The 23,581-nt window shown below is 35.4% G+C and overlaps 1 protein-coding gene and 1 long non-coding RNA gene across 3 annotated transcripts; both read left to right on the top strand.

Moving 5' to 3' along the window:
* The first annotated feature begins 10,602 nt into the window (after positions 1 to 10,602).
* Positions 10,603 to 12,022, top strand: LOC113274130. The gene is made up of 2 exons (XM_026523612.1): positions 10,603 to 10,883; positions 11,760 to 12,022. Exons 1-2 carry the CDS (start codon positions 10,716 to 10,718, stop codon positions 11,988 to 11,990), a joined length of 399 nt encoding a protein of 132 aa, XP_026379397.1. The 5' UTR covers positions 10,603 to 10,715; the 3' UTR covers positions 11,991 to 12,022.
* A 3,940-nt stretch (positions 12,023 to 15,962) lies between these two features.
* Positions 15,963 to 22,063, top strand: LOC113276225. 2 transcript variants are annotated; one of them, XR_003324196.1, is made up of 7 exons: positions 15,963 to 16,058; positions 16,166 to 16,677; positions 17,558 to 17,797; positions 18,925 to 19,055; positions 19,214 to 20,283; positions 20,539 to 21,175; positions 21,448 to 22,063. It is a non-coding gene; the product is annotated as an uncharacterized LOC113276225 (long non-coding RNA). The 2 variants fall into 2 exon arrangements; XR_003324195.1 differs by lacking the exon at positions 19,214 to 20,283 and having other exon boundaries at positions 15,970 to 16,058.
* Positions 22,064 to 23,581: the final 1,518 nt, after the last annotated feature.

The following is a 23,581-nucleotide window of genomic DNA, read 5'->3' as shown; positions in this document are numbered from 1 at the left end:
CCATGAGATTAAGTCCGCGTACCCAGTCCGCGAACTTGAATGGTTATATCTAAAACAGGTTGTTCTTGAAATCATGTTTAAATAAACTAAGAAATTCTTTTGCAAACCGTTGCTATAAAGGTCATGAACCGATTCGAGTGAATCAAAACGTTTTTGCTTCGATTGTGTCTTGCGTAGTTACATAAGATTTCCTTGCAATTGAACAACTCTCTAACTAGTTCATTTTAGTCATTTGAACTAGTTATGGTGAAGAAGAATATGGTTGATATGAGAGTGATCATATGGCTAACCATTGGTTAACTATTGTTGAACCAACAATTTCAATGTTTTGGTACGGTTCATAAACCAAATATTGGACATTTCATTTGTTTGTAACAAGCTAAGTTTTCGATCCAACGGTTTAGAAATATTAGCTTGAATCTAACCAGGTTTTCATCTAACGGTGAATATTTAATGCTTTGTTACCAAGCTAACATTTATTGCAAACCCTGATTTGAAAGACTATATAAGGGAGAACTCTAGCAACTGGGAAACTTAATCCCCACACCTTATGTGTGACATTAGTTGTGTAAGCTAGAGTCGATTCTCCTTTAACCTTTGGTTTCTTCTTCTAAACCAGGTTAACGACTTAAAGACTTCATTGAGATTATGAAGCCAGACCAATGCTACTTTTATCGTAGTTGTGTGATCAGATCTTGTTGTTTCTATCGTTACAAGTGCAATTGAAATAATTGTCTTGAGATTTATATCTCTGATAGGCAAGATAGAAAAGAAGTCACAAACATCTTCGTCTCATCGTTTGTGATTCCGCAATATCTTTTTTCGCTGCGTTGATTAAGATTATTGTGAGGTGATAAATAATGCTAGGATGTTCTTCGGGAATATAAGTCCGGGTTATTGATTGGTTCATGTTCACCTTGATTTATCAAAAGACGGAACAAAAACTCGTAGGTATATTTGTGGGAGACGGATTTATATATTCCGGTAGACTTTTCTGTGTGATACACATTTGTTTGTTAAAGTCTTCGACTTTGGGTCGTAGCAACTCTTAGTTGTGGGTTAGATCATCTAAGGAATCAAGTACGTAGCATCCTGCTGAGATCTGAGGCGTAGGAGCATAACTGTACCTTGGATCAGTGTGAGATTGATTGGGGTTCAACTAGAGTACAGACCGAAGTTAGTTTGGAATAGGATAGTGTTTGTAGTGGTTTAATACAGTGTTTGTTCAATCTGGACTACGTCTTGGGATTTTTCTGCATTTGCGGTTTCCTCGTTAACAAAATTCTGGTGTCTGCATTATTTCTATTCCGCATTATATTTGTTTATATTATTGAAATATTACAGGTTGTGCGTTGTTCAATCAATTAGAATATCCGACCTTTTGGTTGTTTATTTAAATTGGTTGACACTTGGATATTGGTCTATGGTACCATCCAAGTTATCTCTCTTTGATAAAGACTCGCCGATTTCTATTTGCTTGAGTAAAGATCAAATCGAGAGATTGAGATATAAACTCCTTGATATACTTTTCTCTAGATTGAGCCTGACTGTGTAGTTGATTCTCTAGAAAGTATATTGGAGTTTTCCATACAGATTGATAATAGAATTGTTGGTTGTGGTTGTTGTACCCCCGCTTTTTCAATTGGTATCAGAGCAGGCAAACACGTTCAAGACCTTACAAGTCTGTGTTTGTAGCGATCTGACTCTATGGACAATAGTGTTATCTCAATAAATGCATCACCAAATCCAGGGATTTAAGAATTCTCTTCCATGACTAATTTAATAAAATTTGTAGAAGAAATTCTATTTAAACCTCCACTAGGTTTAAAATCCCTTGAAGTGTTTTCAGGGCTTGAAAAGAAGCTTGAGAGCTTATCTCTTGATGTTGAGTTATACCTCCAGAAAGAGCAAGAATCTCTTGACAGGCTAAATCAAGTTATGATGAATAATATTCAAGTTGAGGTTGATATTTATTTACTAATCAGTGAGAGCAATGCTCCTCCTCTGCGCAATCCAGTTAGTTGTAATAAACTAAACGAATTACAAGAGGAGTTTAAATCTCAGTTATCTGAGTGTATCACCTCAAATCATGAATTGATTTGTTGCTCAATTCCTGATACTTCCTATCAAGATAGTAGTATTGTCTTCTTTTATGAAGAATCTAGGACGTCTCTTTTTATCAAAAGAGTTTCCCTTCGCAGTACTAAAAACTATCTGCATAAACTGTTTTTTATAAGTTGGAAAACAAGAAATCAGAAAAACAAATCTTTTTGGGTTCTCTTGAAGTTCTTTGATAGACTTATAAAAACAGTTCCTTGGGTGTTTCTCAACACTACAAGATTTAAGAGTTGTTGGAATGAAACTCTTTCTTGGTGCCATGGTGAGAAAGACATTTTTCACCTCAACACAACTTGTTTGTGTTGAAAGTGCATCCTCACCAAGTAATGCCCTGCTATGTATACCACGAGGGAAACACAACAACTGGGGCGCACAAATTATATTTGGTAAGGCTGTAGGATTCAACTGGACTTTTTTAAAAAGGTATGTCTATAAACTTGAGCAAGTTTTATGTTTTTATTACTTGTTTGAGTACTTATAATGATCCATGTACCTTGCTTATCGTTCATTTCTACCTAACTTGATCTGTGTTTAAGGTTCTTAAATGTTTAGGTTTGAAAACATTAGTTCGGGATGTTTGGACTTCATGGTACACTTACCAAGTATGCATAACATCATTTAAAACCAAAATCCAGGGGTTTAAGTTCGCAAACCCCGTCAGCATACTGCTCCAGGATATTCAACTAAATTAATCATCTTGTTTAGTTATTTAGTTGTTGCTCCGTAAGTTTTCTTATGTAGAGCATGACCAATTAAATTGATTACTTTTATGATTAGTTTGGTTGTGTATTTTGATTAGATTAATTATGGGTTCTCTTGTGATTAATCTAATTGTATATTTTTGAGTCTCCATAAGTTCACTTATGTTGAGTATTTTCGATTAAATTAATCATGGGTTCTCTTGTGGTTAATTTAATTGAGTATTTTGGATTCAAATTCATACTTGTATGTGATTTGTTATGTCCAAAGAAATCCTTCTTTTCTTTCGAAATTAAGGTCGCTCTTGTTGTTCTTTCGGGAATGACATATTATGGGGAAGAGTTCTTTTTGAACTTGCGCTTAATTGCCATATCTTTGTGGGGAGTAGTGCGGCTGTGGAATATTATAGGGGTTATCTTGTATCTTTAAACTCCTTGATGAATGCATTTAGATTCGGCTTTATGATTGCATCTAAATAAGATGATGTGTGTTTCTTTCTTTTGGTCATGAAATGTCTCTTTCGGAAATTTCATTAGGATCCCGTTCTTGTACCTTTGCCAATTTTATTGACAAAAAGGGGGAGAATTAATATGTAGTTCACACTACAAATACATATGGTTTTTGGATCATTATGTAAGGGGGAGTGGTTTCCATGTGAGATGGATTATTGACTAAGGGGGAGTGATATATATCACCATAGTATTGTTGTTAAAGTTGTGATACAATTGAACTTTGACGCTATGTAATGATACTATGACGTTGTATCACAATGATTGAGAACTATTGTTTTGTTGTTGTTATAGCTACGGATTTTTGAACAACGATGATGCTAAACTTACAACCTTTGGGATCATTGGAGTACTTGGAAGTGACGAAGATTTCGAGTAATGTTGAAGATTAGGCATGTGGAATAGGAGCTACAAAAGTTTATTTATTTATTATTTGTATTCCATATGTATTAATAGTTTTGTCACCAAAATTGACAAAGGGGGAGATTGTTAGAGCATTGCTCGGTCGAACTCGCTTGCGTTGTTATCTCAAGCATGTTTGTCAATGTTAGTGATCAAAATTATAAGTCTTGATTTCTAGCCTTATAGCTAAAGGTCTCGGACTATGATAGAAAGTATAGTTGAGCTCAAGACTCCATGGAAATCATCATACAAAACGAAGGACTACTCAAGGAACTGGTGGATCTTCATCGAGTAAAAGGTATGTGGATACTTGAACTTATCTGTCATTCAAAAGTCTGTTTACTCTATCTCCTATTCTTAAGACAAAAGTCGTTTTAGCATAGACTTTCATTATACACATTTGCTATTTCGAGCCGAGTTTATCTCGTATATCTATTTCTCGAAATGTGTGTTGGTAAGCTTTCGCTTTGGACAAATTCATCTTTGCCTAGTGACGAAAGTCATGTAATGTTTCAATCACTTTGGAAATTGCTATGACGAAAAATGGCCTGTGAATAACGGCTATATAACGTTCTCTGAGAATGTTTCAAATGATTGAAATGAGAGTTTAGATTACATAACCATTGGTAGGATATAAGCATTGTTGTGGAAACACATATATGTGTAAGTCCTTATTTCTTGAACCAAAGTTTGCGAACTTTGTTGATCAAGAGAAATGGAAGTGGCGTGATCCAAGTCCGCGAACTCAGTCCGCGAACTGGCGAAGTTCTCAAACCCGAGAATTTCTGCTAGAGTTTGTGTACTCCTTCCATGAGCTTAAGTCCGCGAACCCAGTCCGCGAACATGAGTGGTTATATCTAAAACCGGTTGTTCTTGAACTCATGTTTAATTAAACTAAGGAATGCTTTTGTAAACTGTGGCTACAAAGTTCATGAACCGATTCGAGTGAATCAAACCGTTTTTGCTTTGATTGTGTCTTGCATAGTTACATAAGATTTCCTTGCAATTGAACAAATCTCTAACTAGTTCATTTAAGTCATTTGAACTAGTTATGGTGAAGAAGAATATGGTTGATATGAGAGTGATCATATGGCTAACCATTGGTTAACTATTTTTGAACCAACAAATGTTAATGTTTGGGTACGGTTCATAAACCAAAAATTGGACATTTCATTTGTGTGTAACAAGCTAAGTTTTCGATCCAACGGTTGAGAATTATTATCTTGAATTTAATCAGGTTTTCATCTAACGGTGAATATTGAATGCTTTGTTACCAAGCTAACATTGATTGCAAACCCTGATTTGAAAGACTATATAAGGGAGATGCTCTAGAAACTGGGAAACCTAATCCCCACACCTTACGTGTGATACTAGTTGTGTAAGCTAGAGTCGATTCTCCTTTAACCTTTGGTTTTTTCTTCTAAACCAGGTTAACGACTTAAATACTTCATTGGGATTGTGAAGCCAGACCGATACTACTTTTATCGTAGTTGTGTGATCTGGTCTTGCTGTTTCTATCGTTACGAGTACAATTGAAATAATTGGCTTGAGATTTATATCTCCGATAAGCAAGATAGAAAAGAAGTCACAAACATCTTCGTCTCATCGTTTGTGATTCCGCAATATCTTTTTCGCTGCGTCGATTAAGATTATTGTGAGGTGATAAATGGTACTAGGATTTTCTTTGGAAATATAAGTCCTGGTTATTGATTGGTTCATGTTCACCTTGATATATCAAAAGACGAAACAAAAACTCGTAGGTATATTCGTGGGAGACAGATTTATCTATTACCCTAGACTTTTCTGTGTGATACAAATTTGTTTATTAAAATCTTCGACTTTGGGTCGTAGCAACTCTTAGTTGTGGGTGAGATCGTCTAAGGGAATCAAGTACGTAGCATCCTGCTGTGATCAGAGACGTATGAGCATAACTGTACCTTGGATCAGTGTGAGATTGATTGGGGTTCAACTACAGTCCAGACCGAAGTTAGTTTGGAGTAGGCTAGTGTTTGTAGCGGCTTAATACAATGTGTGTTCAACCTGGACTAGGTTCCGAGGTTTTTCTGCATTTGCGGTTTCCTCGTTAACAAAATTCTAGTGTCTGTGTTATTTCTATTCCGCATTATATTTGTTTATATAATTGAAATATTACAGGTTGTGCGTTGTTCAATCAATTAGAATATCCGACCTTTTGGTTGTTGATTTAAATTGATTGACACTTGGATATTGGTCTTTGGTACCATCCAAGTTATCTCTCTTTGATAAAGACTCGCCGATTTCTATTTGCTTGAGTAAATATCAAATCGAGAGAGTGAGATATAAACTCTTTGATATATACTTTTCTCTAGATAGAGTCTGACTGTCTAGTTGATTCTCTTGAAAGTATATTGGAGTTTGTCCATATAGATTGCTTATCGAATTGTTGGGTGTGGTTGTTGTACCCGCGCTTTTTCAATTACCATGAACTATTTCTCAAGCATGCATAATTACATGAAGTCGAGAAGAAATGGTAGAAACAGAAATCTTGACAAAAAATGAGAATAGAAAGAGATATGAGAAATTAAATTATCTATTACAATTAATTCGCGTGTAGCCTTGACCCAACCCGACAAATCTTAAAACCACTTCTATTGATTTATCTTCTACCTAGAAAAATTTGGCCTTTATATTTATTTTGATATAAAAAAATTAAAAATAAATAAAAGAAAAACAAATTTAAAAATTAATATCAAATATACATGAAGTCAAGAAGAAATGGCAGAAACAGAAATCTTGACAAAAAATGGGAATAGAAAGAGATATGAGAAACTAAATCATCTATTACAATTGATTCGCGTGCAGCCTCGACCCGACCCGACAAATCTTAAAACCACTGCTATTGATCTATCTTTTCCCTAGAAAAATCTGGCCTTTATATTTATTTTGATATAAAAAAATTAAAAAAAATAAAAGAAAAACAAATTTAAATATTAATATCAATTGGAAAAAAATTAACCAAGGGTAAAAAGATAATTTCTCTACCTTATGACACATATCTCTTACACCTCCTCCACCATTAATGTCATCACTCCACCACTCACCAACACCCACCACCATATCCACACGGCCGATCCACCACCCCCTCCCACCATCACAACCACCATAATGCCTACTGATAAAATATACTTATTATGTACTATATTAATGAAAATATATTTATTTGATTAATTGGAGAAACATTTATTTTGAAATATCAATAGATTATTTATTATTGAAATTTAATTAAACTGATCATTTTACAGTCGTATATTTAACTTTTCCAAGAATGAATCCAGAACGTCCTTTATCTTGCATAAGTTTTCTAAACTCTGTTTTACAAAATGGTTTATAATTTCACCTGCGTCGTAAATGCACGGCCTCCATAATAAGTAAAAGAAGAATTATGTCAATTTTGACCCTTGTCATTTTATTGTTGGTTTTATATATAGTGACAATTTGTTTCCATGCTGGTTTTTTTTCCTGAGAATTACTAGGTTGACCGTAATAGGTGTCTCGAAGAAACCACCGAGTGAAACATATAATGGGACCAAGTGAAAACCTTTACTATCCCAATAAAAAATACATTACCCTATTATCGTTAAATTTTTGTCTGGTTGTTTTTAGGGAAAACTGCGGTCAACCTGTACGATTTTTTTAATGTATTATAACCAGCTTGTTTTCACATAGAGTAAGAATTCCTCCACTACCTGGCTACCACACTGACCACCTGCATTACCACCACCAGAGCCGCCCATCACCATCACCACCGGCTCCATAGACCACAACCCAAAAAATACTACCCAATTGATTTGATTATTTACAAATTTATTATTTTTTAATGAGAGTAATTATTAGAATTATCATAAGACATTTATAAGAAAACATTAATAAAATATTTAGTGATGAAAGTATATTCATTAAGAAAATTGTGAGACATTTATAATGAAAGACTAATAAAATATTTAATGAAAGTTCATTTATGAAGTTCATTATAAGATATTTATGATGTAAGAAGATATTTATAATGAAAAATTAGTAAAAAATATAATGAAAGTATATTTATAAAGATAATTATAAGAATTTTGTAATGAGATTAATAAAACATTCATTATAAAAAATTAATGATACAATAATGATGTAAACAACCTCAACCATCATTCTCTATCCCAATGATGTAAAAATACATATTATTCATTAGATTAATTAAGAGGACATTTAATGATGAAAATTTAATAAACTATTCATTATGAGAGATTAATGAGACACTAATTAATAAAACACTCATAATGATTAATTTTAATTAGAGGAAACCACAACCATGGATTTAGCTTTTCCCAGAATGCATCCTTACCGCTCTTTATCTAGGCTAAGTTGTCCATGCTTTGCTTTATAATTCTTGATGTATTACAATACATGTTCCAACCCATGAAGTCTACTGATTGCCTGAAATCGGACTATATTCCATCATTTCGGAGAATAGAAAACACATATTTTGAGAGAATTGAATCCATTGAGAATTCAAAATTTGAGTTTTCTGTGTCTGTTTGGTTCGGGGAGTTGAACATGTTTCCCCGGAGTCCAATTCCCGGGATATTAACGCGCTGTTAAGTTACTCCCTTCGTCCCACTATTAAGTGACCTAGTTCAAGTTTGCACAATTTTTAAGACAAATAAGGGAAAAGAGTTTTTTTAAGAATATTTTACGATTATACCCTTATGGATAATAATTATTGAAATTTTGAAATGATTTATCTCTCAAACTACACCTCGTATGTTCGCAAACTTCATACCATTGAAAATCATTTTAAAACACCTACGTAACGAATACAAACATGACTATCAAATTATGCATATTTCTTATATTTAGGGGGTAGGATCCGTTGACATGGTTATATCAACATAATCCGTTGACATGGTTATAGTTTTTTTTTATTGAGCCCAACCGACAATGAATTTGAAGCTAATTCTTTTGGTGACGTGTTCTTCTTATAAGTCTCTACATTCCAACAAAAAATGAGAGCATTCCGAGATGTATAAAACCAGCATCTACGATTTATCGTTGAAGATTAACGGTTGAAATTAAATTTTGTGGATGATGAAGTTTTACATTTCAGAATACTCTCATTTTTGGTAGGATGTAGAGTTTTGTATGAGGAACATGTCACAAAAAAATTAGCTTCAAATTCATTGCCGATTGGGCTCAGTAGAAAAAATGGCGCTAAAATGTGAAGGTTATGTCAATATAACCATGTCAACGGATCCCATTAATCAATTAAAAGGATTTGCAACATGATTTGGTGCAACATGGAAATGGACGTTTTTGGTGATCATGATGTGCACTGCGCGAATGAGGTTGGTCTTAAGTTTCGACATGATTTGGTGCGGGATACGATCGCCGACATGTGTTAGGTGAGCTGGGGATCGAAACGACGGACTTCATTAAACGTCTTCGCAACTACGTGGCTAGCCACGATGCTAATGTGCGTATGGGGGATTTCTTTTTCCATAGGTTAAGTGTGGTAGTACAAAAAAGGGTTGGAGCCCAGCTTGTGGCTAGACTCCCGATAAGCTTCTTTATCGATGTAAATCCTATAGATGAATTTCTATAGATAAGTTGGTTTATAAATAAATAAATTTGTTAATTAAAAGGAGAATTTTAAAAATATCTCCTTGTTTATTGATGTAGGTCACTTAATAGTGAGAGAAAATGTAAAAATAAAAAAGTCACTTAACAGTGAGACGTAATATTAATTAGCAAACTGGTTAAAAAAGCTTGTAATTTATGGAAGTCGTATTGGCGAATCTGCTGGTAATTATTATAGGAGGTAAAAATATAGTTACTGATTATTGGATGCCTCCAAAACGAGAATGTGTAAAACATCCAAAAATGTCTGTACTTTACACGTCATTCATATGCTTGTAAATTTTGGAGCGCCTTCTCCATACCTTTAAAATTTTAATATCACAACTAAAGGATCGCACGGTTCATATTCTGCCAGATCAAATCTCAGAATGAAGAACTTAAGGGTGGCTATGCATTTATCGGAAATGTTACGGGGTAATTTAGTATTAAACGGAAATGTTAACTAAACAGTTACGAGGCGTTCTACTTGAAGTAACAGAAAAAAGAAAAGAAAAATACTCTCTGCTCTGTGCTAGTGATGAAGAAAGAAAAACAAGGTTGTTTATAGCCTTTGTTATTTTTTCAGATCTAAAACATCTCTACCTCTCTCTCTCTGTCTCTCTCTCAAGCTCTAGTTAATTCTCATCACGGATATAGAAAATCGATCAAGAAAGTAGAGAGAAGCCATTAAAATTGTGAAAGTCAGAGAGCTGCTAGGTAATTGAAATTTCTACTGCGTTTCTCCTTCTTGATTTAGATTTTTCTTTAATCTGGTTAATTAACCTAAAAATGAGATTGATTTGTTTAGTATGTGGAGATTGATCGTTTATGAAGATTGTAGAGGTTGTTTTGAGGATTTTGATTAAAGATCGTTGATGCTACTGGTTACGAATTGGATTCTGATTAAAGATCGTTGATGAAACTGGTTACGAATTGGATTTAGGGATGCTGGTTTTGGTTTTTCCGGGAATGATGATCTTCATTATCTGTTTCTATGATTGATGATTTAATCTGTTTTCTTAATTAGTTAATATGATTGTTTGGACTATTTAGCTTTTTAAGATAATTTCCAACTGATGAATTGTTTTGCAGGTTTGAAAAAAAATGTTTAAATACAAGAAGCCAATGTTGATTGTCATATGGATAGTCATAGTGTACTAATAATTAATTAACTTATTATGACCGTTGATTTGATTCTAAAATTCTGATATTATTTTGTAGATGTCCGCCTGTGGATATCTAACGAACGAAAAAGATCGAACTAACCTCTTAGTTAGTTCGATGGTCTACTTCACCTTCCCGCTCTCTGTGATACAATAAGTTTTATTTGGATTTGTTTTCTAGAAAATGCTGATATATCGCATCTCATATAACTGCCGAGTTAATTTACAGGTTATACTGATCATAGCTTGGGGCGCGAGTGTATGTGTTTTTGATGAATATCTTGTCCCTTACGAGCATCGTGACATCCTTTTTTTAGAGGAACCAAGGACTCCTGGTTTTGAGATCGTTATGGTAAGTTTGGATCCTCTAAATTCTGTTTAAGTAGATATGTAACCGATTTAAAGTCTCATGAGCACTATCTTCATTTTTTTTTTCTTTTTTTTGTTAAGCTGGTTATCATACGTAGAAAATCTGATATCAAAGATTTAAGGAAAATACACACAAACTAAACATAAAACAAACTTCTCTTAATTGATGTGTGTCTCATGGCTCAACAACCTATTTATATGACTCACAAACTTGACTCTCAAGTAAAAACACTTTCCTAAACAAAAACAAACTCTAACAAGAAACTTAGAGACAATTCTCACGTAAACAAATTCTTAAAACAAGTATTACTTTTAACCCAAATAAACTTCTAAAAACCGTACCGTGGATCAACAAGTACTATACTGGATCAACACACATTGTTGATCCATATCATTTTCTTCATACAGTATCAACGCACATTGTTGATCTCTTCTATCTTCTTCATAATATATTGGTTTACTTCTCAACATCATATGTTCTTATTCGTGGGGAGTGTGTTGACATTGTACTGGATATTGTTTCCCGCTGGTTTATCTAAAGTGGCATCACTTTTTCCGGTGAGCTAGCTTTACTTTATTTCTAAGCATATATTGCTTTTCTTTCATTTGTCTGCTCTTTCGTAAATTATTCATGCATGCGTGTATATTGATTTGCAGCTATTTATGCGTTTCATATTTATTCATTTAGCCATGTTTACCGTTATTTCTCTTTGGAAAAAGTTGCTACAATATGTACCATAGGTCCATAGTTGAAATCTGGAGTTATTGAATGTTAGTATTAAGAATGGGAATTTGAAGCACATTTACTAACTATTTCTAATTTATTACATTTTCTTCATTTATTTTCTTCTTCTAACAGGACTTGGCAGATTTATCTACGGCCATATGCACTATAGTCTCTGTATGGGGATGGGCTTCCACCGATTTAGATTCTCCTAAATCTAGATGTGGTCCCCACTCTTGGTTAGCAGCAGCAGTTTCTATTTCTCCTTTTGTCCTCCGCCTTATTCAGTGCTTGTGTTCGTTTTACTATGCTCCTTCTGACGATCGACCTCGTTGGTGGCTGAGTGGTAAAACTTCAAACTTGTGAACTTGTACGTTTGGTTGCAAATGTCATTTTCTATATTTTTCAACACAGAATTGGTCAAAAAGACCAATTGCAACAAATCCTGGGTGAAATATATTCTTAGGTTTAGATACTGTTCATATAGCCAAAAAACAGAAAAATACTGTTCATCTAGTCAAAATGGATATTTCACCCAGAATCTTTTTTATTTATTAACCTGAAGAGACAAATATGTCCCTATCTTCTACAAATGTTTACAGCGTTGGGTCAGTAACGGTTGGAAAAAAAAACAGAGTACTACTATTACCAAAAACAGAGTACTACAAAAAAAAAACAGAGTGGTACAAAAATCAGAGTACTACTACCACAACAGAGTACTACAAAAAAAACAGAGTTCCAACTTCTTATGCTTCTTCTACTCCTTCCTCTGGAAGAACAAAAATTGAAAAAAAAAAAAAACAGAGCAAAAAACAGAGCAAAAAAACAGAGTACACCTCTTTTATTTGATATATGCTTAGTCAGGATAAAACACACATACATGGGAACTACCTACCATAATATGAGATTCAAGAGCATGACTCAGCCACATCAATCTCTTCAAGGAAGAAAAAAAGAGCATCACCGGCGAACAATACCGCACACCACCTGTTCGTTTATGTCTTTCTAACTCAAATAGGGCTAGTATTTTCATCTCTAATCACAAATGCCTCTGGGATCAGTACAGATTAGATATATAAATACTAACATATATCAATTGGGAGTGGACATATGAATCACGTTGGACACGGAATGCGAACATCCCCAGCTTAAGTGCAGATATTTCAAAGATCATCTTCATTTCCCTGCAACAGAAATATGCAAAAGTGAAGAATATATCAGTGACCCTATAAGAGATTTCCGAGAGGCATAGTCTGTAAGAAAAATGGTGAGCATATTAAAGAAAAAGAGAAAATAAAAAACACCTGGAAATTAACTTTACATAAAAAAACCCTGAAGATTATCTATTGGATTCCTTTGGGTGGGATTTAGTTGGGGAATATAAGCCTAACTGAAGACAGAAACCCCTATCATCGATTTTAACCTTATCAATTTCAATAACAACAAATTTTTAATGAGTCAAATACCTCTAAACTCAAAAGCTTAATCGAAACTTTGGATTTTAAATTTTATAGCTATGGTTTGACGAACCTTTGCCTCAACAACAACAATGACATTAGGTAGATACAATATTTTAAGAGGCTTGATCTTTTCTCTTCAAGTGTCAAATCACACAAACCAGAACTCATTGCCCGATTGTTGTAGCTTCTCTGGTAGTAACACCAGCAATAGCTCTGCAACCACCACTGACAAACATAAGCTAAGAGCAGTAACATATTTATGTCTAAACTCTAAACCAAAATTATATACTAACAAATATATATGCAAGCGGTAAGCGTTATTTTACAGTAAGTGAATGCAACAAAGACTGAAATTGTGAATCTCATTTGTAGCGGCAGTACTGTCAGGACAATGAACACTTTTCCTAGTGGTAGTAAGATAATCCGCATAAACTGTCGTTAAGAAAGTAGGACTTGTAACGAACCATAAAGTATTAAGGCAGATAAGAGTATAGAAAGTCAGTCAATAAAACATGATGAAACTGGTTTCATCCCAGCCTAAATATCGATGAAACCAAATTTGACTAAATTTAAAACAGGATGTAACTAGTTTCATCCTAGTTTAAACATGGGTGAAAACAAAATCAAAATTTTTTAAAACATGATGAAACTGGTTTCATACCAGCCTAAATATCGATGAAACCAAATTTAAAACATGATGTAACTGGTTTCATCCTAGTTTAAAATGGGTGAAACCAAATTCAACTCAATTTAGTATAGGATGAAACCCAGTTTCATCCTAGTTTAAAATGGGTGAAACCAAATTCAACTCAATTTACAGTAGGATGAAACCAAATTCCATCCTTTGGTTCTTTATATCTATCTCTGTGGTTAGATATACACAAGATTTTGCAGTCTCTTTACCTCTTCATGTAAACAGGTTGCCATCAAACTCGAAGTAGCGATAATCTATACGGAAAACAAGAACAATGAGACGAAAATTAAGTTACTGCTCTTAGCTTATGTTTCATCCAAAGGCAACACAAGATGAAAACAAGAACAATCAAACCAAATCTGCTCTTACGACATGTCAATAGTGGGAAACACAAGATGAAATCGTGTTTCATCCAAAGGCAACACATGATGAAACCAGAATCATCCAGTGGAAGCAGATGTTGGAACCGGAAAATGCATCGGAACGTGTACTAAGATGAGAAATATTCAACAGAAACTCAATTGCATCATATTTTATATTACTATGTAAACAAATTCACAAAATTCAAATTAGTTTGTTTACAGATCGATACATTAGCAAAAAAATTGACATATACATTTCACATTTATAAACAATGAAACCAGTTTCGTTCTAGTTTACATAGAAATAAAACCAGCTTTATCATGTTATTGAACAAGAACTCTTACCTAAAAGGAAAAGAAAAATGAGTATATCCACATTTCCAGAAGAAAAAAAATCAATCAATTTACACATTAAAACAGGATGAAACTAAGTTCATCTCAGTTTAAAACTGGATGGAATCATATTCAAGACCCAATTGACATGAACTGAAGAGAAATGCTACATTGACCTCTTGATATTAGTTGGAGATGGCTCAGGGATTACTGCCTCCATATAAGCCTCAGTTAACTCCTGCTTGATTTGAGCTATCCGAGGAGCTTTAAAAGCCATATACACCCTTTGAAATGAAATGATTACAACACAAACATACAACACCAATGCCTCAATTCTCTTTGGTTCCCAATTCTTAACATCCTAAGCACAATAATTCCAAGAAAAAAAATGTTCATTTTTGCATCCAAAATGACAGCAAAGTGTACAAAATGATATGAATTGAAGAAAAGTGTTATACCTTCCAGTGGTCAAGCTTGTTCCGATCAACAAACCCAGGTAGCAATTCAAACCTAAAACGATGAGCCGCAGCTCCACCCTTGTTTTTCACATCACTAACAAACAAAATCACTTTGCTACTAGCTTCATTTAAATCAAACCCAGTTTCTTTTTTCACTGATTTACCAAAACTTGAGAAGAATCGTTCAGACCCACGACGAATTGAGCGAGAAATTCTAGACCAAGACAAATTATTAGACTCATTTTCAGAATCCCCAGTAGATGGTGATGAAGAAGAAGCTCGAAAGATGAGTTTTTTATGGGAAATTTTGGTTGTTCTTTTTTGTGGATTGAGAAATAGAAATAGATTTGATTGCTGGTATGAGAATTTTCAAGAAACTGAAAGTGGGTTGAGAAATAGAGATAGATTTGATTGGTGGTATGAGAATTTTGAAGAAACTGAAATTGGGTTTTGTCTGTAATGGATAGTAAGAATAGCAAATTGGTGGAGCTGGTTGTGGTGGTGAAGTTTTTTTGAAGAGGGAGTTTGATTTTCCGCGGTGTTGATGGCGACGATGGAGAACGAGAGCTGGTTTCAGATCTGTTTTATGTTCAGGGTGATGAAGAAGACGAGAGAAGAAATGAGTTTTCTGTGATATGAAGGGCAGTAATGTAAACTCAATATTTAAAGATTCCTTTGGACATTTGACCCAGGCCGAATCCTAACTGTCCATATGGCCCAGGAAACACCCAATTTTGGCTATATAGCCCATTTTCTGATTTTTTTAACGGTGTTTGTTGTTTGGTTTTGGTTCAGTGGTGAAACAAGGTCTCCAAGTTGGTCTCATTTTCTTGTCTCGGAAGTATTATGTGGTGGCACCACATGACTGGTCTGATTACTATCTCCCTGGATGGATTGCAACGCTCATGGCTGTTAGTCTAATCTCGATCTGTTCAGATATTTTCATCGATTGGAACCTTAGGTGAGTATTTGAAAGCAATACAATTTTTAATGCATATGTTATAAATATGAGCTTAGTTATCTTATGTGATTTAACAACTTATGATGAACATCTATCTAGGATATGGGATTGGCACTTGGGAGCACCTAATGTGACTAGTCAGATTCTCACTGGAGAGCGAAGATGGGTGCGTAATATTATAAATTAATAGTATTATTCAGATTTGCAATTTTTTTTCTTTTCTTTTTGATATACCTTTTGAAGTTTCGAACCAAATCTTATGTGTGACTGCAGGGGTATTACGGCGTCATTGTGCTGGATGTCTTCCAGCGCGTTAGTTGGGCATGGCGATTTGAAGAGTCCTTGGCTGCCATTTCTATTATCCATGTTCGAAATTGTAAGACGCATTATGTGGTTTCCGCTGAGAATTGAGGGCTGGCAAGTTTTTCAGCATATTGGACCCAGAGCTGCCGTAGCCGTCACTGGTGGTGTTGAGTTACCTGGAGTCGGAGATACTCCACCTGTTGAGTCAGATTCTACATCCTAAAACCTGTAAAAATCACATTTTTTTAATTCTTTTAGCACGCGCCGAATCTGTAGATAAAATTTCTCTCTATTCCCTCCCCTCAAGTGTTCATAACTGGGAGTGGATAAAGAGTTTAGGGTTGAGAAAATCAGTGTTCAACTACATCAACTACCCCATTCATCTCCCCAATCTGGGGGAAAAAAGTGTAATTCATTGTCTATTGTTGTAAAGCAGTTTCTTGTGAAACCCATCAACTGAAATTGAAGAAGATGTTTCTATGGTATATACTTCCAAACTCTAATGATTAGTTCAAGTGAATATCAATCTGGGTTTTTCTTAATTTCACTGATTTTAGATTAAAGTTGGGATTTTTATTGGTTTTGTTTATTCCTTCATTTGAACTTTTGTCTCATAAGTGTTAATTTTTCTTCTTCTATTTCTGTGATTACTATAATGATTTGAGTTTCCAGTTTAATTAGAATCGTAACTAAAGAAGATATTGATTCTATACTTGATGTACCATATGAATTGTTTTGGAGTTGGTTTTCTTAGAACACCTTCAATAGTTGAATAGCTTAATGGGAAATGCATTCTTGTGTAAAAAATGATACTTCGTAATTGATACATGCAACAATCTTCTTTTCTGTCTCAGCTTAAGGTAAACCATAAATCCAATCTCCCCAATCCCTCACCCTAGGTCAGGAGGCACCAATTTGAGGAAGCTGGATAGACAACAGAGGTCACTGCTATAAATCTTAAAAATGCTGAGGTGAAATTAGGGGAACTGAAATCTAGCAATAGAAGCTGCTTGGCTTTTATGCTGGTTTCACGTGATGTTGCGATTTCAGTTTCAATCGGATAGATTATACTTTGATTGAATTTTGTTGAGTGTGGGTACAAATGTATTCGATCGAACGTTTGTTTAACAACTAGGGGCACTCTTACTAAATTCCGCTGAGCTCTGATTTTATATTTTCACTGGTGGTAACCTAAACTTGCTTAGATTAAAGCCTTTCATTGGTTGTCTACTTCGAATAAAAATTAGTAGGGTGTCGAAAATCTCATTGCTATCACTCTCATGTACCAGTAGTTCGTTTTTTCTCTTTCAAATTCTCTTTGTTCCTTAAGTTTTCAAATGCAAATAACAATTCGACTTTCAGGTACCAACACTGCTTACCTTTTATCGTCGCAGGAACTCACCCAACTTGGGGCAGTAGCTCCATCGAGCTCGTTAGCAGGTTTATCTTTCCCTTTCTGCTTTCGCTTCCAGGAGTCTCTCCCCCACCACCTTTTCTAGTGCAATGAGTTTATTTTGTTTATGGCGCGTCCTGTCTTCTCATATCACCAGGGCATCTTCATTTCAAGGTCAGGGGACCGACCTCATTCAATGAGTGGAAATGGTATTTTCAACTGGTTCTATCCATTTGCTTCGTTTTAGATTTCTAGGGTTTGTTTGCAAGTACCAGCCATATTTTTTTGTTATCGGAGGAATTAGATTTAGTTTAAACAACTGACGAACTGCACATTTGTCTCTTTTTGAGATGGCTTGAACTTTAATGAGTTAACCTGCTGGGAAGCTCCATCGAGCTCCTCAGCAGGTTTTCTTTTGCATATATGGCCTAGAGTTCCAAATTCTCTTGGCAACACTCTCTATAAGGAGAATATAGACTTTTTACTTGTCTTCAAAGCCCTCTGTACTCCACATGCTTACCACATGAGAAGATGCTTAGCACTTTCTACTTGTACTCCTTCAATTTTTTTTTTTTTTTGTCAAAGCTTAAATACTTGAAATAAACTTTTTTTTCTAGCTTTCTATATGTGTTGGTGGGGGTATTGTGTCTGTACCATTGTCAATACGTATTGGACACAGATATAGACTTGCCTTGCAAATATCGACACGATGTAATTAGCGACACCATCATTTATTATTTTTCTGTGATACAGTTAGTGAATATTTTCACCAATACAATCTTCTTAAACCTATGCAACCTACGCTTGCTCCCAGTTTCCAGTATCTTACAATATTCTTATCTTCTTTCTGTCTGACTAAACTTATGGACAACTTTATGCCGAAAATTTATCCGTTGAGTGTTGAATGTTCTCACTCATTGAATTTTGTAATCCCTGGAATACTCTCATTCATATTCCGCTGTTCATATGTGATTAGCATGTATTGGTAGTGACTGCAGAGAGTGAACGACTCAACATCTTTCTCTTTTAAGTTTTATGCTGCATTTTTAGAGAGTGCTGTGGTTACATAGTCTTCTCTTCATATTGACCAACACTGAAAAACTTAAAACCCTGAATCGAGTTCACTGCAACTCACTTTACTTATGTCTAGGGTTTTATTTTCCACAACATTTGCACGATAATGAAGCTTCAAGAAACCTTTTTGACTAACTATCTCTTGATCAATCTTGCTCCCTTTAAGTAGTACTTTTAATTCATTACCCTTTTTTTTCCTTTCTAAAACCCCAATGTTTCTACAGTTTTTATTTCACTGTTTTTAGTTGGTTGTGTTTTGCAGGACAAAGGCTGATCCTGTGATTCTTGCAAAATATGTGACTGCATTGACGCATTGTTAAAGAAAGAGATAGATACTTATGGAAGAGCTAAAGAAACTTTCTGCTGAGAATCTGTTGTATTTTCTGGGAAATGGTAAGTTTTCTTCTCTTCACATTATTGCTTCCGTGATTCATTCCTTTATATAAATTTTGATAGCTCAATCTACTACATGTTGCTGTTGGGAATAGTATTCCCGGAATACGCAATAAGGTGATATTCATATTGGGTTGTTCCTATCTTGCCTGTTGTAGGCACAGAGTTGTTAGTTTCGGGATTGTTCAAAGCCATAGGTAAAGGTTCAATTGTCAGTCACATTACCTGAAAAATAGGATGTTGTTGAGCAAGTTGGTCTCTTTATTTCACTCCAGAGGATCTGCCTCAACCACTTGTACTGCATCTATGAAGATACGATTAGAGAAACAAGCTTGCTAGGATGATGATTGCAAACGTAAACAATGTAAGAGAAAGACCCATTCTCAGTTCAAAGAAGCTAATAGGGATGCTGATCGCAAACTTAAGCATTGAAAATAGACCCATTCACAGTCTAAAGAAGCTCGCAAGGCTGATGATTGCGAAATTAAGCATTGTACGGACTAGGGAGAGACCCTTTCTCTAAGAAGCCTGTGAAAATAATGCTCGCAAAATTAAGCAATGTAGGAAAGATACTCATTCTCAGTCTAAAGAGGCTCTCTTGGATAGTGACTGCAGAAGTAACCATAGTGACAATGACGACTCATCAAGAAAAACACAGATATCAATGCAAAGCTTCCTCGCCTTGCTCTATCAAGCGAATGTTTAAAAGACAATAACCCTGCTTCTTCAATGAAACCTACAGAGATCAATGGAGAGTATCCTAACCCTGCTTCAACCCCGAATGATACGATTCTTGGGATTTTAGAGATGGAAGCAGAGTGAACCCATCACCCTATGCTGATCCTGGTGCTTGTAGTGATTGTTCTGTGGACATAGGTTGTAATCCGTTAGACGGGACTGGAAAGGACTCCTGAACAATGGAGCCAGTATCATTCAAGATTTAGTATATTTCAAGAGGAGTTGCAAACACGTGGGATAATTCCGTGGGTGCCTAATGGAACACTGATGCTTTCTGTTCTCGCGGTTGGCAGAAATCTCGTGGACTGAATATGGATGCTTTCCATCCTTTCAGTTGGAAAAGAACTATTGGGCCGCCTATTAGTCACACACTGAGTATTGGCATTCCTCATCAACTTTGTAATAACTTCGAAGAACTTGGCTTTTGTCTTATAGGAGATATATGCCCAATTTATCGTTGTGTAGATTGGATTATTTTCGAAGTTTTCAGGTACCTTATTGATCAATTAGTAGTACTCTCTAGGATAAAGAGACGTCATTAGGCCGTTCTACAACATTGCTCTACCTTTATCAGCAATATTGTATGCAGCACACGTCAAAACCACCATCGTATTTGTATTCATTTGTCTCTTATATAAAAGTCAGTCCATGCTGTAGTGTATCAATGCTCAGCCACTTGTGATTGTTTTGCATTTCAACGCCACTTCATATGTTCTTGACTATTGGTCTGTTTTGCTGCTTACAGAGCCTTTCAGAGATCAATCTCCCCGTTTAACTTCCAAGTGCAAACTTCATGGGAGCAAGAGTTAGAGCGTGTTTGGATTCAGGAAGTCCACCTTCAGGCCTTTCAGCTAGCATACAGTGAGCTTATACAAAGTGATACTTGTAAGCTTGTGATGACTGTAAATAGGTCAGGACTCCCCAAATTACCATCTACTTCTACAGGTGACAAGTGCATTGTATGCCTCCGTGGAATAATGCCTGCAGTGAAACATCTAATGGAATAATAGTTGAAACACACTTCACCCAGAATCCTTAACGCCCACTATATGTCAATTACAATGCCCCAAAAGAGAACAAGATAGAACCCATCATTCACATTTTCAAAATTTTGGAATGGTAGATGACATTTTTTATGACAACTGAGAAACATAGCCCACATTCAGTTTTCTAAGAGAGCGCTTCATCCAGTTATAATGGGCTTACAAGGAAAGATTTACTTCAACTTAATGAAAGCATCTCCTAAAAGTACACCCGTTTATTGCCGCAGACATCTCTAGCCAATAGGCAAAAAGAAGATGTTCCATCTCCGCTGCAAGAGGTTAATGATGCGCCCCGTTCTCAAGCTTGCATTCACTTCTTGCCATCTCCCATCTTAACAAGTAAGACCTAGTATTCACTTTTTGCCATCATATCTATAGCATGTGCACGTTTGCTAAGGTTAACATTTTCTGTTTGGAGACAATTGGTCTGTGGGATATTTAAGCATTGGTCTTGTGGCTTAGAAGTACTCCATACTAAATAGTTGAAGTTCATTATGATAACAAATTATTTAGGATAATTTTACATATGGAGTAGTAAACAGTTGGCGTTGATCTGAAAATTTTGGGCAGAATGTTTTCCATGATTTGAACCCTTTTTGATTTATATGCAGGATTGACAAAGCCTTATCAATGCTAGTCAGAGAACAGTCAGACTGCCATGAGCAAGTCAAAGAAATAGCCGAACTAAAAGCTGAACACTATCATCCGTTGTAGTTGTAGATATTCTTACTTTTAGTAAACACAAAAGTCCAATCATTTGACAAGCTTGTAGCTGCTTGCTTTACTATGGTGGAAATTTGGTTTACTAGAAACAAGAAAATGATGTGCCTTCACTTGCATGTTGGAAGCTTGAGAATGAATTGATGCTGCTGGAACAGTCCTGCTGAAATGGAAATTTTGAATTTTTTTCTACATAGACTTCAGAAGAGTCAAGGCTACAAGAATTGTGGAATGTTTTTTCTTCTTCCAGATCTTGCTGTGATGGAGCTATGGTTTTCTAGTTAGCAATTCTGCTCGTGAGTTCATTTTTGGTGAAAGCGGAGGTCTAGGCATTGGTTCTAACTTCATTGCTGGAGTGGTAGCAGTCATCAAGGCTTTTGAATGGACAGTGGCTAATAGAGTAATAGTCATGTCAGGATCTTAATGCATTCAATCTGTTATCAATGCTTTTCATAATAATTCATTTCCTTGGATTATTAAATCTTGATGGTGCAGAGTTCTTGCTCAGTTGCAGTTCATCAGGTTCAGGCATGGATTTAGAGAGACCAATTCCTTTGCTGATGCCTTGCCAAAGAATGGTGTCATGCTTTAGACTTGGAAAAGAATGGTGTCATGCTTCGGAGAGGGGTCAAGTGCTGCAATTTAAGGGGTTTTTGAGTTTTCCCCCTAAATAAATTAGGGTACATTATTTATGTCCTTATTTTTGACACCCAATAAATATATCCTTATACAACAATAAATATGTCCTTACTTTTGAATAACCTTATCCATTTAAAATTAGATTACCTTAATATCCTCATCCATATAATATTTTTCTTTATTTCAAAATGGAACAAATTTCTTCCTCTACCACCATCACTAGCACCACCACCAACATTCAACTACCATTCCATCACCACCGTTCAACAACCACCACCTATCAACCGCCACTACACTAATATTCCACCACCACTCCTTCACCACCACCATTACACCACCAACAGTCCTCCACCAACACTAGTCCGCCGCCGCCACCAACACTAGTGCGCCGCCACCACCACCGTCGTCGCCGCCACCCCACCACTGGTTCAGATATTTTTGTATCAACAACAGTAGTTGATCCAAATAAAAATAGAACCAACAGTAAAAGTTGATCCAATTTAGGGGATCAACAACGGTAGTTGATCCAAAAAAAAAGAATCAACAGTAGAAGTTGATCCAATTTAGGGGATCAACAATGGTAGTTGATCCAATAAATTGGATCAACAATGAAAGTTGATCCATGTAAATGGAATGAACTTGGCGTGAGTCGAACACGCATCATCTGACATGGAGCAAGTCATGCTACAATTGCACCACAAGTTCAACATTGAAAGAAAATTACATGATTTAAACTACAAGCATGATTTAAATTACAAGCATGATTATACTTATCCAAAGGAAATATTGTCAACAATAGGAGTTGAGAGGATCAACAACAGTAGTTGATCCCATAAAAAATTGGGTCAACAACAGGAGTTGATCCAATAAATGTGATCAACAGTAGTAGTTGATCCCATAAAAAATTGGGTCAACAACAGGAGTTGATCCCATAAATGGATCAACAACCGTAGTTGATCCCATAAAATTTGGGTCAACAACAACAATTGATCCCATAAAAATATATAAACAACAACACAGAAAAAAAATACGTCTCTAGTCGATCTATTCAATCATATAAACTACAACGTTGCTATCACCACCACCACCATCCTCACTACTATAACAAATCCACCACTGTCACCTCCATTACAAAAAAATTTACACCCACCACCAAAACAACATTTTAGTTTGTTCGGTAGTACCGAAATCCTTGCTCACTATACCTAGCTTGTGATCAACTGAAAAACTATATAATCACTTATATAGTTTGTTATACCCAAAACATGCAATTGAAAATTCATAGTTTAAACCCACATATACAAATTGGATAGCAAACAAAGAAAACTACCTCCTCATTCAAACCCACATATACAAAATACATACCTCCTGATTCACATACACCGC

Source organism: Papaver somniferum, chromosome 4, assembly GCF_003573695.1.
Source record: "Papaver somniferum cultivar HN1 chromosome 4, ASM357369v1, whole genome shotgun sequence".
In the NCBI taxonomy this organism is placed as follows: domain Eukaryota; kingdom Viridiplantae; phylum Streptophyta; class Magnoliopsida; order Ranunculales; family Papaveraceae; genus Papaver; species Papaver somniferum.
This window is presented reverse-complemented; position numbering and strand designations above follow the sequence as displayed.